The sequence below is a fragment of the Salmo trutta genome, chromosome 2 (assembly GCF_901001165.1).
Source record: "Salmo trutta chromosome 2, fSalTru1.1, whole genome shotgun sequence".
Lineage (NCBI taxonomy): Eukaryota > Metazoa > Chordata > Actinopteri > Salmoniformes > Salmonidae > Salmo > Salmo trutta.
In genome coordinates this window covers 58340171-58361136 of record NC_042958.1, presented here as the reverse complement: position 1 = coordinate 58361136, position 20966 = coordinate 58340171, and the positions used below count along the sequence as shown (strand labels likewise).

Below are 20966 nucleotides of genomic sequence, written 5' to 3'. Positions count from 1 at the left end.
TAAATAAATAAATAAACAGTCGCCATTTTCCCTTCATGATAAATGTTACAGCGCCGACACTTTTGACTTTATTAGCTAAAATATTATGGACAGGAGGAAATCATACACATTTAGTAGAAAATGCTGTGTTAAAATCGAACATGTTCGAGCGGGAGCGGATAGATACCTCGCTGGTACACTCACTGAGCAGATCGACCGACTAGCTAATCTCTAAATCATCTGAGACACCTACATGAGATAACTTTGGTTACGTTGGGAAATCCACACAATGTAGAATCGATGCACGTGTACAAAGAATTTTTGAGATCGGAGACGAAGGGGGCGGACACGATATTTAGCTTACACAAGCTCATATTTGATTGATAATAAACTAAACACATTTATAAGAAATTATAACCCAGATTATTTTGCTAATCATAAACATTTGAAGACAGACACTATTTTTCCTCTCGAATAACTCGTTTTGAGGTGAGTTGCATTGTATCCTTGCTAGTCTTCGCTACCTGCACGTTTGTGCTGGGAAATAATGTAATTATAGCTAGCAACAGCGAGTATCTGGCCAACTACAGAACGATAATGCATTTTTATATACATTGCGTTTTTGTTAGATTAACTAGCTAGCTAACATATTCAGAATGTGCATGCTAGCGATGCTTTTGTTTTCTATTGAAACCAATATGGAGGAAAGTGGCGTGTGTAGCTAGTACTCGAGAGCTCGCCTGAATCGGGGATGAACCGTGGCTCTGTAAATAACAGGGAGCACTAGTAGGTAGACCGCTAGCTCAGTTTTCAAACGATATTAAACCATTTTTTGGCTAACTGATTATTTGCACTCTGGTCAAGCATGATGCCGTATCACCTCAGAGTTTCTAAACGATTTTTGGTTCACCTCGTATTGTAGCCAGTGTTGCCAACTGTTTTTCAGTTTGGGCGCTAGGTAGCCTATTGGCTAGAGCGTTGGGCCAGTAACCGAAAGGTTGCAGATCGAATCCCCGAGCTGACAAGGTAAAAATGTGTCGTTCTGCCACTGTTCCTAGGCCGTCATTGTAAATATGAATGTGTTCTTAGCTGACTTGCCTAGTTAAATAAAAAATAAAATAAATAAACTATTTTTCAGTAAGAATCTGTATTGGCTCCTTGTCTTTAGAGGACCGTTTCCGCGACGACGTCACAGCACCAATTCGCCTTGCTGCGGCACGGCTTCTTTTCCCAACGTAGCGTTTTTGTCCCCTTTCCCGATGCACAGCTCCGCTTGTGATTCTCTGCCGTGTGTGCGCTGTGATTTCTGTTCCACAGACTTCTCCCACTCTCGTTTGCAACATAATTGTTTGGGAAAATTCGCTAAATCTATCAAAACTCCCCCAAGGCTATCTGAAAAGTAGCTGCATTTGTCGTTAGACTCTTTTACCAATAAAAGTCGCCGAATGTGTCTAAAAACTCACTAAATAGAGCGGCTAAATAAGCCCCTAGAAAGGTTTTGACTAAATTGAATTCAGCTTTTGCCAGATTTGACTTTTCGTAATAGGTTAGGAGAACTTACGCAGCAGGTTAGGGTTAGCTAAAATACCCAAAAAAAATACCCCAAAATGTAAATGATACAAGCTGTATCCCTTCTAGTTTAGGACCCCCTAGTGAACGTAGTTTTTCCTCATGTAGTAAAATGACAAACAACGTAAAGGGAATAAAAGCGCCATCTTTAGGCCGGTTGGCCTACTCGTATTGTAAGTGGTTACTTGCCCTCCAGTTGTTGCACAGATTGAAGGGTGTGTTTATATTCCATCTCCTGCATGATGGTCCAGTAATTCTGCGAGCTAGCTACCGCAACATCTGTGGTCAATTGAGCCCAACAAAAAAATTGTAGCTGCCTGAGGCCACCCTGTCCATATTCTTGTGCTTCTCTCCAGCACTGTACTCATTTGCTATTAGAAATTTGCACACTGGTACTCTTGATGCACATCCATTTTCAGTATCTACAAAAATAAACCATTCACTCCCCAAAGTTCTCACAATTTTTTTGCCCAACTACGTCAAGGGCCCATGTTAGAGCCCTGTAAAAATGGTATAGACATGTAGACATTCATGAATCGCTTTCTCTCCAATGCTATTTTTTTATCCTGTCTACCTTGTTGATTCCTGACCCCCATCGCCCCTACTCTTGACGTTGACCAGGAACCAACTGCTGGTCCCACGGTCTACCTGATGAGTATGAGCGAGTCTACAGAACCTTCTAATGATGCTCCCACTCTTACTGAAGGTCTTATAACATTTTACAAATATACAAGCCATTTCTGTTTTGTCTGTGTGGGGTAAGGGAGTATATGTTTTTGCAAAAGTCAAGCTGCTATTTCTACTAACATCTTCTGCAGCAGTGGGTAAACATAGGCGTTTATAATTTATGTGTGGGACTCTGTGATGTTGTGAGATTCCCATCTACCTCTAATGTGTTTCACTGAATTACAGTATATAATTTGAAAAGGTGATGCCGCCACTCACAAGATGCCATAGAGCTCAGCATCTTTAGGCTTTAAAGGGGCAATCTGCAGTTGCTACATACATTTTTGAACTTATAAATTAATGGTAAACATGAGCAAAAAAGACTAGCAAATAAATAATACAAATATTGAGCTATATTATATGCACAAAAAAAGGGAACATTTTATACTAGTACAATTGTTCAGAAATTGATTTAACAAGTAATACATTTTTTTTGTTATTTTCTGGTGTGTGCCTGGCCAAAGAGCTCTATTTTCAAAAGGCTCAGTGCCGTTATCCTCGCAATGGGAGGATGCCGGAGTATTGAAAACGGGTGGCAATAACTTTGACGTGTCTTTTTAGATTTGTTTTATTACTTGTCAAACAAAATCTCCTCTGAGCAATTGTATTAGTATAAAATAATTGAGCATACGTTATAGCTCAGTTTTTGTATTATTTATTTTATAGTCTTTTTTGCACATCTTTATCAAGGGTGTCAATAATTTAGGTCATGATCCTACTGTATACCCATTGATTCTTAAAGAAAATAACTTAAAAATGCCTCATTAACTTAAACTGTCTTACCACCTCAGAACCCAAAATATAAGCTTGTTTTACTCCAATGTTTGTAAACATTGTAAATGTTATTAAACACCGTCTAGCATCAACATGCTTAAAACTATACTTTTCATATCTTGGGTGGTCAGTCCTTGTAGTATATGAATTTGAGAGTGGTTACATTTCTCCAGGCCCATCCCTTAGCTTTTTTTTAACCAAAACAGAGGCGGGGAATTCGCTTTGTTATTGTTTCAACTGCGGATTACCCCTTTAGTGAAAAGTTCAGTATAAGTGTCACCTCAACAGAGTGGCCGTTTTCTGGAGCCGTGATTTGCTGCTCCTGCACCCACAGCCCACATTACCCCTGCATCTGCAGACATCAATCCCCCTGCACCTGCAGACATCAATGCACCTGCAGACATCAATCCCCCTGCAGCTGCAGACATCAATGCACCTGCAGACATCAATCCCTCTGCACCTGCAGACATCAATCCCCCTGCAGCTGCAGACATCATTCCCCCTGCACCCACAGCCCCCACCCAGTCTCAGGTGACGATGACAACGCCGGCTGAGAAGACACAGGAGAAGAAGGCAGAGGATGTGGTGCCCGTGGAGGAAGAGGAGGAGGAAGAAGAATATGTGGTGGAGAAGGTCTTGAATCGAAGAGTAGTGAAAGGAAGAGTGGAGTACCTTCTCAAGTGGAAAGGCTTTTCGGAGTGAGTTTCCACAATATCCCTAGTGTGTGGATTGCTTGTATTGACCAATCAAAACACCACTTTCCCTCCAATGCCGTTTTCGGGCTTAATTAACACCTGCCTGTATGTTTATCCAGTGACGACAACACATGGGAACCAGAGGATAATTTGGACTGTCCTGACCTGATTGCACAGTTTCTGCAGAAACAGAAATCGGCTCATGAGTCTGTGGGTAAGAGGAAGTCTGCAGAGACTAGTGTGGAAGGAGAGGAAAGTCGACCCAAGAAGAGAAAAGATGACGTAAGTCCTAAAAACCGAAGCATGTACACAGATGCAATCATTTGTCTTTGCTCTGTCACATTGATTGACTGTGATTCACTGTGTTTTAGCCAGAGAAACTAAGGGGCTTCGCTCGAGGTTTGGATCCAGAAAGGATTATTGGTGCCACTGACTCCACTGGAGAACTCATGTTCCTCATGAAATGGTTTGTATAGCCTTTAATTGCCCTATTCATTTTCATTTATTTGAACCTTTCTTTATACTGCTTACTAGACCTAATCATGGAGCAGTAGCATGTTAACTCACGTTGTGCATACTGTCTACCTGTCAATTCCCAAACAGCGTAGATCAGCATACATTTCAAACTAGTCCTTGCTGGTCTGATGCTGGTCAAACTGGTCTGACCAGCAGTGACTAGCTCAGGAATAGGCAACAAGATTAAGCCGCGGGACGATTTTTGTAGGAGGGCCGAACCTAATAATTTATAAACTGCAAATTGACCACAACTAAACCCATAAAGAGATTGTTATTTTCAAATCCAATCATTCATACCTTGATTACATTGAGACACAATTCTCTTTTTTTCTTTTCTCGTGGGAATACTTGGGAACAGATTTATTAAATGAAACACATTTTTAGCCAAATTCCTGGTGATTTTAGTCATTTCTGACTAAACTAACAACCCGTAACGCTTACCTTAACCATTTTACATGTCAACTTCAATGGGGTGACGTCCGTTGGATTTTCTAAGGATTCTGTATAGCAAGGACCTTTTTTAGAATTTTAAAGCTCAGCCAAGTTCAAATTGGAATACAATGTCATATCTTGTTTGTTTATACAACAGATGAATGTGATATCACTGTGCGTGCTTCATCTAACAGCACAACCAAATGACCTGGATAGCAGTTGCGATTACATCAAAAGTCCATAATTTAAGTGATCAATGCTGTTCAAGATTCTCCACTGATTATTACAGTAATTGGGAAGATCTCCACAGACCTGCTATTACCTATGCATGCTATCTTGAACATTCACGCTTTATATGATTACATAAGAAGAAATGTACAGTGCATTTGGAAAGTATTAAGACCCTTGACTTTTTCCATATTTTGTTACGTTACAGCCTTTTCTAAAGTTGGTTATTTTTTTTATTCCCTCATCAATCTACATACCATATCCCATAACGACGAAGCAAAAACAGGTTTAGAAATGTAAAACATGGAAATATCACATTTAAATAAGTATTCAGACCCTTTACTCAATACTTTGTTGAAGCACCTTTGTAGCGATTACAGCCTCGAATCTTCTTGGGTATGACGCTACAAGCTTGGCACACTTGTATTTGGGGAGTTTCTCCCATTCTCTGCAGGTTGGATGGTTAGCGTCGCTACACAGCTATTTTCAGGTCTCTCCAGAGAAGTTAGATCGGATTCAAGTCTGGGCTCTGGCTGGGCCACTCAAGGACATTCAGAGACTTGTCCCGAAGCCACTCCTGCGTTGTCTTGGCTGTGTGCTTATGGATCGTTGTCCTGTTAGAAGGTGAACCTTCACCCCAGTCTGAGAACCTGCTCCAGAGCACTCAGGACTTCATCAAGGATCTCTCTGTACTTTACTCTGTTCATCTTTCCCTCGATTCTGACTAGTCTCCCAGTCCCTGTCGCTGAAAAACATCCCACTGCATGATGCTGCCACCACCATGCTTCACCGTAGGGATGGTGCCAGGTTTCCTTCAGACGTAACGCTTGGCATTCCGGCCAAAGAGTTCAATCTTGGTTTCATCAGACCAGAGAAGCTTGTTTCTCATGGTCTGAGAGACCTTTAGGTGACTTTTGGCAAACTCCAAGTAGGCTGTCATGTGCCTTTTACTGAGGAGTGGCTTCCGTCTGGCCACTCTACCATAAATGCCTGATTGGTGGAGTGCTGCAGAGATGGTTGTCCTTCTGGAAGGTTCTCCCATCTGAACTCTAGAGCTCTGTCAAAGCGACCATCAGGTTCTTGGTCACCTCCCTGACCAAGACCCTTCTCCCCCGATTGCTCAGTTTGGCCGGGCGGCCAGATCTAGGAAGAGTCTTGGTGGTTCCAAACTTCTTCTATTTGAGAATGATGGAGGCCACTGTGTTCTTGGGGACCTTCAATGCTGCAGAAATGTTTTGGTACCCTTCCCCAGATCTCTGCCTCGACACAATCCTGTCTCTGAGCTCTACGGACAATTCCTTCAACATCATGGCTTTGTTTTTGCTCTGACATGCACTGTCAACTGTGGGACTATATATATATATATATATATATATATATATATATATATATATATATATATATATATATATATATATATATATAATCATGTCCGATCAATTGAATTTACCACAGGTGGACTCCAATCAAGTTGTAGAAACATCTGGTAGGCCTGATCACAACAGTGGTAGGCCTGATCACAGACAACGACGATCACCTCAACGTAGCCAAGACTAAGGAGATGATTGTGGACTACAGGAAAAGGAGGACCGAGCACGCCCCCATTCTCATCAACGGGGCTGTAGTGGAGCAGGTTGAGAGCTTCAAGTTCCTTGGTGTCCACATCAACAACAAACTAGAATGGTCCAAACACACCAAGACAGTCGTGAAGAGGGCACGACAAAGCCTATTCCCCCTCAGGAAACTAAAAAGATTTGGCATGGGTCCTGAGATCCTCAAAAGGTTCTACAGCTGCAACATCGAGAGCATCCTGACTGTTTGCATCACTGCCTGGTACGGCAATTGCTCGGCCTCTGACCGCAAGGCACTACAGAGGGTAGTGCATACGGCCCAGTACATCACTGGGGCTAAGCTGCCTGCCATTCAGGACCTCTACACCAGGCGGTGTCAGAGGAAGGCCCTAAAAATTGTCAAAGACCCCAGCCACCCCAGTCATAGACTGTTCTCTCTACTACCGCATGGCAAGCGGTACCGGAGTGCCAAGTCTAGGACAAAAAGGCTTCTCAACAGTTTTTACCCCCAAGCCATAAGACTCCTGAACAGGTAATTAAATGGCTACCCGGACTATTTGCATTGTGTGCCCCCCCCAACCCTCTTTTTATGCTGCTGCTACTCTCTGTTTATCATATATGCATCGTCACTTTAACTATACATTCATGTACATACTACCTCAATTGGGCCGACCAACCAGTGCTCCCGCACATTGGCTAACCGGGCTATCTGCATTGTGTCCCACCAACCCCTCTTTTACGCTACTGCTTCTCTCTGTTCATCATATATGCATAGTCACTTTAACCATATCTACATGTACATACTACCTCAATCAGCCTGACTAACCGGTGTCTGTATGTAGCCTCGCTACTGTATATAGCCTGTCTTTTTACTGTTGTTTTTTTTTCTTTACTTACCTATTGGTCACCTAACACCTTTTTTTTTTTGCACTATTGGTTAGAGCCTGTAAGTAAGCATTTCACTGTAAGGTCTACACCTGTTGTATTCGGCGTATGTGACAAACTTTGATTTGATCTCAAGGATGCTCAATGGAAACAGGATGCACCTGAGCTCAATTTCGAGTCTCATAGCAAAGGGTCTGAATATGAATATGTAAAAAAGGTATTTCTGTTTATTTGTAAAAAATGTGCTAAACATTTTTTTATTGAATCCATTTTAGAATAAGGCTGTAACAAAATGTAGAAAAAGTCAAGGGGTCTGAATACTTTCTGAATGCACTGTATAATTACAGTAATCTCATTGTGACCATGGCTATTTACTGTATTACAAAAAATGATATTGAATTGTTTGGTTGACAACACAATCAAATATCAACATTTTTAAAGGAGATTTATCTACTGCTTGGATAGGTCTGTCTGAGCCACAGGCTTAATCCCAGTCTAACTTTTTTGTTGTTGGTTGAGTCGAGACATGAATCCAATACATATGATTTCACTTGTCGACAAGTTAATAGGCTATTTATTGTATTTCAAAAGTGATATTGAATTGTGTTTGGTTGTCAACGCAACCAAATATCAACATTTGAAGGAGATGTATCTTCTGCTTGGATAGTTTCATCTGCCACTGACTTAGTCTGGCTTTAATTCCAGTTTGTCTACAAATTAATAATTGACATGTTGGATTCACGTCTCCAACTCAACCAAAAATCTAAGTCATAGAATAGGATTAAATCAAATTTTAAATGCACTTTAAATAACGTTTGATTTGATTTAGTCCTTTTCTTTAACTTGCATTTTTGGTTGATGTTGGATTCACATCTCCATATCAATTTTTAACTTTTAGACAAGCTGGAATTAAAGTCAGACTAATTCAGTGGCAGATGAAACTATCCAAGCAGAAGATCCTTCTTCAAATGTTGATATTTGGTTGTGTTGACAACCAAACACAATTCAATATCACTAAAATATCATTACATTTTAAATTAACTAGAGCTCGAAACCCTAGGTCTATTGTATTGTCTATTTTTTTATTTATTCGTGATTGAAGTCAAACAATTGCTGTTGATGACTTTGTAAATGCTATATACTGTAGGCTTAAATGGCATCATTGATGATTGGTGAAGTATGGTCACATTTCATTTGCTCTGTTAAACCTACCCTTTGGAATGACTTTGATAGCAAATTTGACATTGTGCAAATTCAACATATTTTATACATGGTTTCTGTCAATTTGGTTACCGTGATGCCAGAATCCTGAGGTTTAAATTTCACCCTCAAAACAAGCTTACCTGACTTTTTTTCCCCAAATCCAATGTATTTTCCATGTAGATTCCACATCACAATAAGTTGTCAAATTACATTGAAACAACATTAGTTCAACCAGATGGTGCCCAGTGGGATGTCTTAAATAAGTAAGCACTTTGATGCTGGTTTTGCTGGTCACCAGCATCAAAGTGTCCAAAACCCAACGAAGGCTAGTCACCAGCATATGCTGGTCTATGCTGTTTTTTTTTCAGCAGGGTATGCATCAATGAAAACAACAATAATCCATTGTGTTAATCTCCCCATTCCCTGCATCCTGACCTACAGATGCGGTCAAATATATTTTACATTTTTAAATTGAACCTTTATTTAACGAGGCAAGTCAGTTAAGAACAAACTCTTATTTACAATGACGACCTACTCCGGACGACGCTGGGCCAATTGTGCGCCGCCCTATGGAACTCCCAATCATGGCCCGATGTGATATTGTCACCCTTGCACTTTGCAATGGAAATATTTACCTGCAATTTACCACATGCAAGCTAAATTAACAAGAATCATTGTCTCCAACCTAGTTCATTTGAATAATTTAGTCCAGGACATTTGAAGTGAAATCTAAATTTAATTTAAAGAATGTCTTGGTCCTGTGCGGTTGTAAATCAAACAAATGCACGTGTAAACACAACTTTTTTCCCCAACTTATTTTAGAACAAACTGAATCATGCAACGGTGCCAATATATTTGACCGCATCTGTATGCTTCATGGCATCACTACAATCCCTGAAATAGCCACAACCCTCCACTTAAGTACTCATCCAACTCGTGGTTCTTTCCACACGGCCTGTTCTTGTAGGAAAAACTCTGATGAAGCAGACCTGGTACCTGCTAAGGAGGCAAACGTGAAGTGTCCACAGGTGGTCATATCCTTCTACGAGGAGCGGCTTACGTGGCACTCTTACCCCACCGAGGAGAAGGAGGACGACAAGAACTAGCCGTTTGGTGTCAAGCTGGTTCTGAAGACTATAGAGGTAGTGCAAGGGCATATGGGTTCTAGGCAGAGGGTCTGAAAAAGCAAGATAGCATTTGGACTCCCTTTTTGGCTTAATATCACCCATCAGGTTAAACTTTTATCTGGATATGATCAGTCAATACAGGCTATGGGTTATCTTGAGGAAACACAACCCTGGAAGAAATATATAATGCAGTGTTAATTTTTAAAGATTCACTTCAGTGATGGTTTATTTGAATACTACAAGATAATTTTCACATGGCACACTTGATTAAGAGGTCCAGACCTTTTTGCTATGACATTACTGTATAGGCTGGTGGAGATGTTATCATTCATAGTGTTGTAAACAGGAGAACAGTGCCATTTTGTCTTTTAACGTAAATGTTTTGTAGCTTTTAGTGCAAAACGATGTTAATCTGTGCTCATTTTGTGACGGTTTTATTCGTGTATTAAGGTGACTTGTTGAAAACCATATCTTTTTACTTTGCTCATTTGTCCATCTTATCATTCTAACATTTTCATAAACAGAACTTGCTTGTCTGTTTTTGGAAAATAAACAACTTTTTGTTACAGTTGTCTCAGTATCATTCTGACAAATAGCTACAAGTTTGTGTAAATAGTTGGATAGCTACATTTTATAAAGGCTTGACGTATTCATCTTCACAAAACCTAATGAACAGACATCCTATTCCCCCCAAAGTATACTTTTATGGACACATTTCACCCTGTTATTAATAACACAAATGATGCACAGTCAGATGAAAATAAAAACACTTTATTAAATCAATAAAATAACAATCCCAGATTGCCAGCAAATATTTTAAAGTAAACCAAAGAAACTGCACAACCAAACCCAAAGCAGGGGTGAGAAGGCTGTGCAAAACACACACACTACAGAAAGAATGACAAAACATGAAACATTTAAATATTTACAGAACAAACAAGACTAACAAATGCAGTGCGCTAAGAGTAGTAATAACTTAGTGGGTTTAGCATTGTGTTGCAATGCAGGTGAACGATGCATGTCTGAATATGTCAAATGTTTTCTCAAGTGCAAGAACTAACAACTTATCAGCTGTCTCATTTCTTTTCATTTAAAGTTTTGAGACGCCCCAAATGTATTTCCTGCTAAAAGTATTAGTACTGCATGAAACATTTGATTAAAAGCAATGTATTTTACTTGGCTCCCCTCTCAGGTTAGTGATGACAAGAACAATGAAAGTTATGTGGATGAATAAGAACATAGGTCATTCTCATCATTGCAGCAACTTAGTTCTTTTCCAAACCTTTACTGTAGATCTGGGGCTCTCAAATGTACTCATTCTCTTTAAAACAGCCATCTCTGCCGCATTAAATGGAATACTAATTATCTTTTTTTGTTAGGGGTACATGCTAAAACACAATTTGACCCTAAAAACACAAGCTCAGATAATAGCACTTCTAACATAATGAACACAGTCCAATAACCTTTGTTCGAAAAACCAACAAATGTATAAAATGTGCTTGTGAAACAAAGGCATTCGAAAACAAGGTGCTCACTTCACACATTCTTCTTGTCAGTTCGATTCAATTGATTGACTTTTCTAACGACACAAATGAATGATCCGTAAACTATTGCAGCTGACAACTAGGCTATTCATCAACTGAATCTTGTCCATTTCTTCAGGTCACTATCAAATAGAATGACAACAACATTCCCAAGTTACTCTTTCAAAGGCTACCACTCTGTAATTACTGGACAGACAAACTGCTTATCTCTGTCACCTTACAAGAAAACCAACCAACCTAATGTTAATGACAGTAAAGATGGGTGCATTTGATTAGTAATTAACGGGTGACACTTCCACAGGGCTGCAGTTCATGCAGTAGTTCCTGCAAAGATGGCCTATCACAAATCAGTATCGTGAGTTTCCCTGTCCTGCAACGTGGTTACAAGCACAACACACGGTGTGTGATGCAATAAGGGCAGGGAGTAGACCTAAGATGATATGAAGCAAGACCTCTAACCTATCTTATTCTGGAGAGTATGAGAAAGTGTGGAAAACTAAAACAAAATGACCAGAAGAGCTCATCCTTAAACCTGCGGCAGAGGGATAGCCGGAGACACGGCACGATGCATACAGCCAAGCCTTAGAAGGACAAATTACAGTGCTATGTATAGATATACAGAAGCTGGTACATTTGTTATGCAGTGTGTGCCTTCTTCCTCAGCATCCCATCTCCTACACTCGTCATGCTCCACCATCATGGCTAGCCCAAGAATACTCTCCAAGCCTCTCTTTTTTTGTGTTCCAGTGTCCTAGTTATATGTCAAAGAGACTCAAAGTCAATGACATTGGCCAATCAAAAACGGTGGTGTTTGTAATACAAACACATTTTGAATGAGTGCAGTGTCAAGACTACCTAGACATTTGCCTAGAAAACAAGTGAAGTGAACCATACAAACTTGGTTATTATCGGCGGTATAAGATAATGGTATCCCAGATGATGGACTTGCTTTTTATCTCAAGTTTCTCTTGGCTTTCCTCTTCTACTTACTCCAGAAACACACTCCACCAATTACGTCAAGGCCCAAGCAAGAAATCTGGTTTAACAATCTGTTCGACGCTGACTAACAATGGGCTGGAATTTACACCCCATTTCATGTTGACTAAATGTTTGTTTTTCTTCAACTCCACTTCACTTGATACCAGTCCCTTCACTTCATAACATGATTTATCAACTTCCTCTTCACTGGGCTGGTGCCATAGGATCCAGAGAATCCTTTCAACCCCTTTTTCCCCACCTAAACAATAAATTCAGTACTCAAATGAAGAACCGCTTCAAAGTCGTTTTCCAGAGAAAACGCAGGAACCAAAAAAGAAAAGGGAAAAAAAACCTAATGCAGGAAGAGTAGTCAACAATGCTATGTTTCTCTTCACAAGAATCTTCTTAAAGAAAAAAAGACCTCTTGCGTCTGCAGAAATCGTTCTTAGTGATTTTAGCAAAATGAAAGAAAGGGCAGCAGCTTCCTCCTCACTTCTTTTTGTCCTTTTGTTTCTTGTCGGCCTTACGGGTCTGCTGATCTGTCATGTTGCGGGGCATGATCAGAACGCTGCCGTCGGCGCCGTACTGGAGCGAGTACTCGCTGGGGGGGTAGGGCCGGCCCTCCTCATCCCGAAGCTGGGTGAATACTTCCTGGTAGAGGCTTTGCACTTTCTGCTTCATCTGACGGATGGAGCGAATAAACTCCATCTTCTCCTTCAGAAGTCGCGCCTTGTCACGACGCATGTCGTGCACCCCTTGCTCCAGGTTGATGATGGTATCCAGCTTGCGCTTCCGGCAGTTCTGGGCCGCCATCTTGTTCTTGCCACGTCTACGAATGTCGCGAACGAGGGCCAGTTGGGCCTCGCTCAGGTGGTGCTTGGACAGAAGCTCGTTGAACTCCTCCACAGGCAGATTGATGATCTTCTCATTTGAGAAGGGGATCTTCATGGCCCGAGCCCGGCGCTCGTCGCGACTCGATTGTTTGTCCAGGAAGTCCTGTTGGGGCTGAAGCTTCGACTGCTTCTCGCGTCCCATTTTCTTGCCAGTGGGAATCGGTAGCTCTGGGTGTTCATCTAATGAGGAAGACAGTGGTAAATTGTAAGTGTGATTGTGGTTGATGTTGTCGAGCTGAGGGAGCCCATGGAACTGGGAGGGGTCGTGATAGCTCATGCGGCAAAGCTTGTTGAATTCAGGTTGGTAGCCCCCCACAGCACCTTCTTCTGGTTCCACGGTGACTGACTCAGAGTCAGTGCTGTATCCCACAGCCCCTTCCTCTGAGAAGGTGGCAGAGGTGGAGGAGGAGGAGGCGGCAGAGGAGCAGGAGGTCTCAGAGCTGCTCGGGGAGACCGGGCTGTGACTGGAGTCCAGGGAGAGGCCTGAGTCTGAGTCAAGTTCATCCTCCAACTGAGAGGCCTGGGCCTGGCTGAAGCCCTCCTCCATCGCCAGGTCCAGCAGGCTGATCTCATCCAGCATAGACTCCTCCAGCAGACTGCTGAAGGGGTCAGGCAACACTGGGGTCGAAGTGATATTGTTGGTGCTGTTTAGAGGCGGTGGGAGAAAGAGTCCAGTCAGGTTGGTGGCTCCGAATGTAGAGTTGACGTTGGAGGAGTTGGAGCTGGAGGACATTCTAAGCAAGGGAGGGCGTGGGGTGCTAGTGCCATCAATCTCTGGATTGAAAAGCGTGGGGAAATCCTGGCTGCAGCTAGGGAGGGAGGCCTGGTGAAGGCTGACATCTTGGTGGATAAGGGTGGAGGAACAAGTAAGTCCAAAGCTTTCAACCGAGCCTGACTCAGTTGTGCTGCCACTGGTATTGGCACTGTTGGAAGTAGTGCTGAGGAAGGAGTTCTCAGAGGTGTTGTTAACCTCCATTTCCTTCAAAGAGAAAAAACCTGGTTAGAGAACATCTAATAACAAAAAAATATATTTATTGGGAGAACCAGTTGTGATTAAAGCACCCTGGTTTGTGTACAAACCTGTAGTTCCATGATAGCCATGATGTCTTGCCACTGCTGCTCCAGGTCCAACTGGGGCACAGGCTGGGGCAACGGGGGAGGCAGTGGCAGCCCCTGAGATGTGGATGGAGCTTCTTCATTGGCCACTGCAAGCTCAGCAGTGACTACAGGGGCTACAAACTGATAACAGATGTTTACCTTAAAAATTATCTCACAAACATGTTGAGATTATAATAGACCATAAAGGCAATCTACCTTTTGTAATATCATGGTTTGTTTAACTTAATTTAAATGAAGACACTTCTGTCTCCTGAGACAGCTTGCAAATGTCTTTACCTCAGGAGATTCTTCTCCAAAAGGGAAGGTGGCCTCAAGCAGCCTCAGGCATTCCTGCAGAGACAGTGAGGTCTGAGAGCCAAGGCCTGTGAGCTGAGGGGGAGGGGCAGACAGCACAGAGGTCACTCCCTTAACTATCAACTGCAGTGGACACAGGATCATGAAAAACACAATCTGTGCCCTTAGCTACCTGCTCTGGTATGCTCTCCCCTGTCTCTCCATCCACAGGCTGAGCCTCTTGAAGGTTCACTCCATTCCTCCAGCTCTCCTGTGCCTCTGTCCCTTCCTTCTTCTCCTCTGGGCTGGGCTTCTCCGCCTCGCTCTCCTTCTGGCGGCTGCTGTAGTTGAACACTTCCCGTCCTGCGCCAAGGTCGATATCCTGTCGCCACAGGATGTCAATCAAATCAATGTCCTGAAAAAGACATGTCAGATGAGAAAGATGTCAGGACTACAAAGAAAAGAGCCATCTTGTCTTACACAACTTCATTCTAAATCAAAAGCACTTCAAGCAGAGAGAACTACTTGACTGTGGTGCAATAGTCAAAAGATGGCTTCAGCTGTGATACGGTTGGCTTTACATTTTGATATTTTCATCCTCAGATAGGTCAACACGTGGCGATATACACAAGATTTAAACTTCAGATCATATAACTTGAAGCTAAGCCCACTGATTCAACCGTAGCCACTTAATTACCATAAAAGCATGTGATTCCACTCCAGTGGGAGACTCTGTTCATTCTAGAGCTTTAACAATGGCTTAGTGTTTGGCCCAAAACCACACTGCGTCTTGAGTGGTGGTCCTGTGACTATTAGGGGAAAAGATGATTCTAATGTAGGAAAAAGGACATTATAATAATGCAGATTACACAATGCCAGAAATAACTTCCATTTGATTACAATTGTGTTTTATCAAGGTTCAGACATACAATGGGTCTCTGATAGACAGCTAAATACAATAAGCTCCTAGTAATATATCCCTGTACATTACAATAGACGTGCCATGCCTCAGCTTGCCCTAGTCTTGTGATCCTGAGTAGAGGTGAGATCATTGCATGCTTTCTTACCTCTTTGGTGAGGTCAGCGTTGCCCTCCCTGTTGCCCTGCTCCTGGCTGTCCTCGGGGGCCACAGCTCCCAGGGTTCGGTCCTCTCCACTCAGATTGTAGGTGGACTCAGGCGCTCCGCCGCCCCCCCTCATGGCCGGGGCTTCGGAGTTGTTCACGTCCTCCAGGCCGGTCCCATTGTCCAGGGTGATGCTGGGGCTGGGCTGGCTGGCGGCGGACACCACAGTCTCAGGGTCACGGTGCACCAGCCACGTGCTCAGTTCTGGACTGGGCACTGACAGACGATCTAGCTGGCGCACCTGGTTCAGCAGCCGGCGGGTGGTAAAGAACTGGTCGAGGTCCACACTCTTGGGATGGATGCCATACCCGTCCAGCGTGTTGCGGAGGTTGTGGAACTGCGTCTGGGTGTAGGCCGAGCTGGGGCCTAGGATGATCTCACGCAGTGGGGGCAGTTGATTGCTCAGGTAGGTGTCCAGGTCCACACGCACCCCAATGAGACTCAGGAGGATGGTGAACTGAATCAGGCCCTCTGTGAAGTACTTTTTCAGGTAAAGCATTTCTTTACAAAGGAACAAAAAGTGAAAGTAAAAAAAATAAATAGAAACAACGGAAAACTTAAAAGAGTTCCACAATAGTTGATATTGAGATAGACTGATAAAGAATGAAGGTATGAAAATTGCAGATATGACAGAAGTGAGGAGCGACTTTTGGAGTTTGCTTAAGATGTGAATAGAATGTAGAGGGTTTCTGTGGTCTTGTATGGGAGTCCAATATCAGTCAAAGGCTGAACTGTTTTCTCGGTCAGGTTTTGGTCTTCCCCATTAGTAAGTCCTCCCATATCTGCACAGAGAGAGTGAGAGAGCGAGAGAGATCAAGGACAAATTAAACCTCCTTTTCTTGGTGTTGATGCCTTTAAAATGTAATGACAAGATAAAAAAAATATGAGCTTGTTGAGTAAATAAGTTTAGGTCAACCTGAGCCTGTGTTCTACCATCAAATTTCACTTAGTCACAGAAAAAAAAGATTACATTACATAATGTCAAAATAATATGATATGTCATAACAGCTGCAGAATGCATCAAACATTGTTCAGGCCAGATGAAATGTGAGTATGGCCTTATATGTTGAAACAAACAGGCTTGTCAGCCACACATGATTTAAGATGACCAAATGCACTGATAAAACCAACATGAATAGCCAAATAAAATGCACACTGAACTCATAAACCATTCATATGCACTGCCAGTGCAGAGGCAATAAATGAGATAACAAATCGTCTCACATTCCACACATTTCTATGGGAGAGAACAATTAGAACCCTACTTCTTAGCAGCAAACCATCACAACTCCACTTTCTATAGCAGTGGTTTTTAAATCTCCCCCTGGAGACCCCACACCTGATTCCAGATGTCAACTAATCATAAAACCCTTGACTAGGTGAATCAGGGGAGCTAGTTCATGACTACAACAAAATTGTGAACTGGGGTCCCCGCAGAAAGGTTTAATGGCCACTGTCTCTAGAGGACACACTGTACCTCAACCCCAATTTAAGATGAAGACCAATTAGACAAGCCAACCTGACAATGCAGAACAACTGAAATGGATCACCCAGGCCAGTGCAGGAATAGATAGTTGTGAAGGTGAAAGAGGGAGGGTCTCTTGGGTTCTCCTCCAGTAGCTACGCTTCCTGACACCCATCCCTAGCTGTCTCCCTCTCACCCATCCCTTGCAGTCTCCCTCTCATCCATTTTCTTTTCAAGATCGCCAGTTTACCGATGTATACAAAATAACATTAAATTAATAGCAATAAAAACGATGCATCAGTATATACATCAATAGTGTTTAAAAGTAGACAACCTAACAAAATCATAGCTAGCATCCAACGGTATTTATCCTCCAGACTACAGTGGGAAGTGTTGATAGCGCTCACTTCCGCTATCAAGCAACCTCCCTAGCAACAAGTGGCGCAGTGACAACAGACAGGCTGGCGAACCATTAACAAAACAAGGGTACAAGCACAACATTGGATCCTCACAAATGTTTGCCAATGGGAAAAGATTGGGGCGGGATGTTGATGTGACAGCAACGGGGAAAGAGAAATTGCTAAAATGTAACGTTAGTTAGCTAGCTAACATAACGGTTACAATGTATTTTAAACAATGTTTTGTATTGCCACTCAAATAAATGTAGACACAAGAAGCAGATAATCCCTCTGCTAACTTTAAATCGCTTGTCAAAAAACACAAGCACAATTAGCTACAAGCTAACGCAATCTAACGTTCTGTAGCTAGCTAACAAAGCTAGTTGGCTAGCTAGCTAAAACCTATTTTATACTTACGCGTGAAGATTTTATACATTTGCCTGAATGCCCACAAATCGGCCAACTTCTATAACCATTATCTGAATCCAGAAGAGTTCTCTCATATGTGTTATAAGCATTACCCAAAGTCATTATCCACCCTTTCCCCCCATTGAATGGCCCACCATGACTTGCAATATTTCCAATTTTCTAGCTAGCAGCAGCGCGTCTGACGCCAAAACAAGGCTTCCCACAGAGCATGCGTAGAATATTCTAGGGCGCATGTTTTCATCACCGCATTGAAAATCACAGAATTTAATCCCTGGCTTCACAAATGAATGATTCACTTTAGTTAGACTGAAAAAAAGTCAACTTCATGTCATATTATAGATTTCAAATAGAAATTGAATACAACAATCAGCCCTTTCTATACAATGAGTCGATTTTTGTGGGCTAAACGTCAAAATCGTTTGAGAAATAGGATAGAGCTAGGCCTAGTAATGATATAACAATTCACACAGAAAGTGAACAACTGGTTTCACAATTATGCCTAGGATATTATGCCTGTGTAACAGCATGTGTTTTATATCATGTTTGTTTCTTTACATTTTTATTTTACTTTCTATTATTTTCATCCTCTTATTTTAATCCCCAAACTGCTGGATGATCCAGGAGATAAGATATACAACTTCCAACATAACTTCTTAAGAATGGCTGATAAATTGCTCAGAAATATATAACTTTTGATTGAAACGTATCATTTTTGTAGTTAAAGCTTCACATGCACTTCAAGTCATAGGCAATTTTTTTTTAATTAACCTTTATTTAACTAGGCAAATTAGTTAAGAACTAGTTCTTATTTACAATGACAGCCTAGGAACAGTGGGTTAACTGCCTTGTTCAGGGGCAGAACGACAAAGCTACCTGACGCCCCTCATAGTCATATGGCTCATTCATTGCACGTTATATCAGCTTTTCCCACAGAGACCACGTCATAGGGACAAACTATTGTGTGAGCTTTTATGTGTAGGCCTAAATACACACTTGTTCCTATAATCTGTGTTAATAATTCCATGGTGTATCTGCATAGGGTAGGTTTACCCCTAGAAATAGAATGAAGGTTTTCCATTATCTGAATCAGAAGTACCATTTATTTGTCAAGTACATTTACACACAACTCAGAATTTTACTTGGTGATACCTGTATGTTGCTGCTAGTGGTAGACAACATTTAGAGACATAATACAGACAGCGGAATTCAAACAAAGTTTACGTACTACTAGGTAGAGTGAGCATAGAGCTATAAGAGAATGAACAGTCATCATGGTTCTGTCAGTAACTCCTACTGTCCCCCGTGAGAATTGAACCAACAACCCTGGTGATGCAAGCACCATGCTCTACCAACTGAGCCAGACGTGACCACTGATATCGTAATGCAATATAGATGACGTCTGTAACATGTTTGACTATGATTGTTTTTAATGAGGAAAAAAAATCAGCATTTTGTATTATTGTATCATTGTGGAGTGACACGTAAATACGTGTTTCTAACTCTACTGTCTGTATGTCTTTACAGTGTCTGCCATGTATCCTGCTCTCGTGTCCAACTATCACTCTGAGTGCCCCATCCCAAGTTCTGCGATTCACTTAGACTCAGAGTCTGAGGCAGTCAGTGCATAACATAACTTTGGTAGTATCAAGGCTCAGGAGAAGACCCAGATGCAGACTGTTTCGAAGTAACAAAAGTTTATTACAGAAACAGGGGGGCAGGCAAACGACAGGTCAATGGCAGGCAGAGGTCAGTAGTCCAGAGCAGAGTCCGAAATGTACAGAACGGCAGGTAGGCTCAGGGTCACGGCAGCAGAATGGTCAAAAACCGGGATAGCTAGAAAACAGGAACTAGAGCAAGACAGGAACACGGGAAAAACGCTGGTAGGCTAGACGAAACAATACGAACTGGCAACAGACAAACAGAGAACACAGGTATAAGTACACTAGGGATAATGTGGAAGATGGAAACACCTGGAGGGGGGTGGAGACAAGCACAAAGACAGGTGAAACAGATCAGGGTGTGACAGGTAGGGGTTAGCCCAACAGCGAGGTAATGGAACAGGAAGAGCAGTCCAGGAGTGTCCAACTTGGTTGAATAACCTAATCTTCATCACCACACCATCTCAAGTTTATTGGGATAAATCATACTTTCATAGGTTTTGTTACTCAAAGAGACCTCCAGTTAATTTCCACAGAGACAAAATCGGTATTTGAGTAAAGGATAATGAATTTTTGTGAGTGATCATGATGGATGGATGCCACCAGATGACAAGAGAGCACATTTAAGCAGGCAAAACATCCACTGTTTAATTAACCTTTTTTTGACAATTTAAAAGTTTAATTAAAAAGTTTAATTAAGATTGTATTGATACATATCCAGGATGTGGACAAAGGGTTGTTGAAAAATATTATTTTTATCACAGTTATCAACTTCAATTTGGCCTGCAGACATTGCTCAAGTGCATCATGATGTGTCATTATATCTATTTTTGGAGAGCATACATGCTCTTTGTATTTTGTGGCACATACAGTAAAGCCATTGTAATACACTATGAATACATATTTCTCTTAGTCTTTTCTGTGAATGTAATGGCCTTTTTCTAAACTATCAATCAACCAGTATTTCAAAGAATGCATCTTCTTTTCAAGAAAATATGTTTATGAACTATAAGTTTGTAGCAAATTAACTGAAACTGTGACGAATTTCTCAGTTACATCACCACACAAGCATCTCATCTCTCAACAAAAGTATTGCTTTGACTGTTTAATGCAATGCATACATGCATCAAAAAAGTATGCTTTGATAGTGTCAATAATTATAATAGAAAGAAAAAGGAATGAAAATACTCTTCTAATTCTTATTGGTAAAATTAAAAGTAATTTTCTGATTCTCATCACCCCAAAGTGACCTATTAGGTAGCAAAAAGTACAATGTAACTTTGAGAGGGATACAAATCATTATCGAATCATTCACGGCTACAACGTAACAGTGCCACATTACGCCTCAGTGTATAAAATCCTCACTCCCTCTCTCTGTGTA

At 41.6% G+C, this 20966-nt stretch overlaps 2 protein-coding genes across 3 annotated transcripts; one reads left to right on the top strand and one right to left on the bottom strand.

Moving 5' to 3' along the window:
* Positions 1 to 34: 34 nt before the first annotated feature.
* Positions 35 to 10273, top strand: cbx1b (chromobox homolog 1b (HP1 beta homolog Drosophila)). Its single transcript, XM_029707762.1, has 6 exons — positions 35 to 468; positions 2170 to 2254; positions 3383 to 3746; positions 3863 to 4025; positions 4115 to 4209; positions 9546 to 10273. The coding sequence occupies exons 2-6, from the start codon at positions 2200 to 2202 to the stop codon at positions 9682 to 9684; spliced, it is 816 nt and encodes a 271-aa protein (XP_029563622.1). The 5' UTR covers positions 35 to 468; positions 2170 to 2199; the 3' UTR covers positions 9685 to 10273.
* A 184-nt stretch (positions 10274 to 10457) lies between these two features.
* On the bottom strand, positions 10458 to 18085 carry nfe2l1b (nfe2 like bZIP transcription factor 1b). Of its 2 annotated transcripts, none has more exons than XM_029707692.1 (6): positions 17916 to 18085; positions 15580 to 16417; positions 14706 to 14927; positions 14516 to 14608; positions 14201 to 14359; positions 10458 to 14099 (listed from the first exon to the last, which is right to left on the bottom strand). In XM_029707692.1, exons 2-6 carry the CDS (start codon positions 16132 to 16134, stop codon positions 12717 to 12719), a joined length of 2412 nt encoding a protein of 803 aa, XP_029563552.1. In that variant the 5' UTR covers positions 16135 to 16417; positions 17916 to 18085; the 3' UTR covers positions 10458 to 12716. The 2 variants fall into 2 exon arrangements, with proteins under 2 accessions (XP_029563552.1, XP_029563560.1); XM_029707700.1 differs by lacking the exon at positions 17916 to 18085 and adding an exon at positions 17155 to 17869.
* Between the last annotated feature and the right edge of the window lie 2881 nt (positions 18086 to 20966).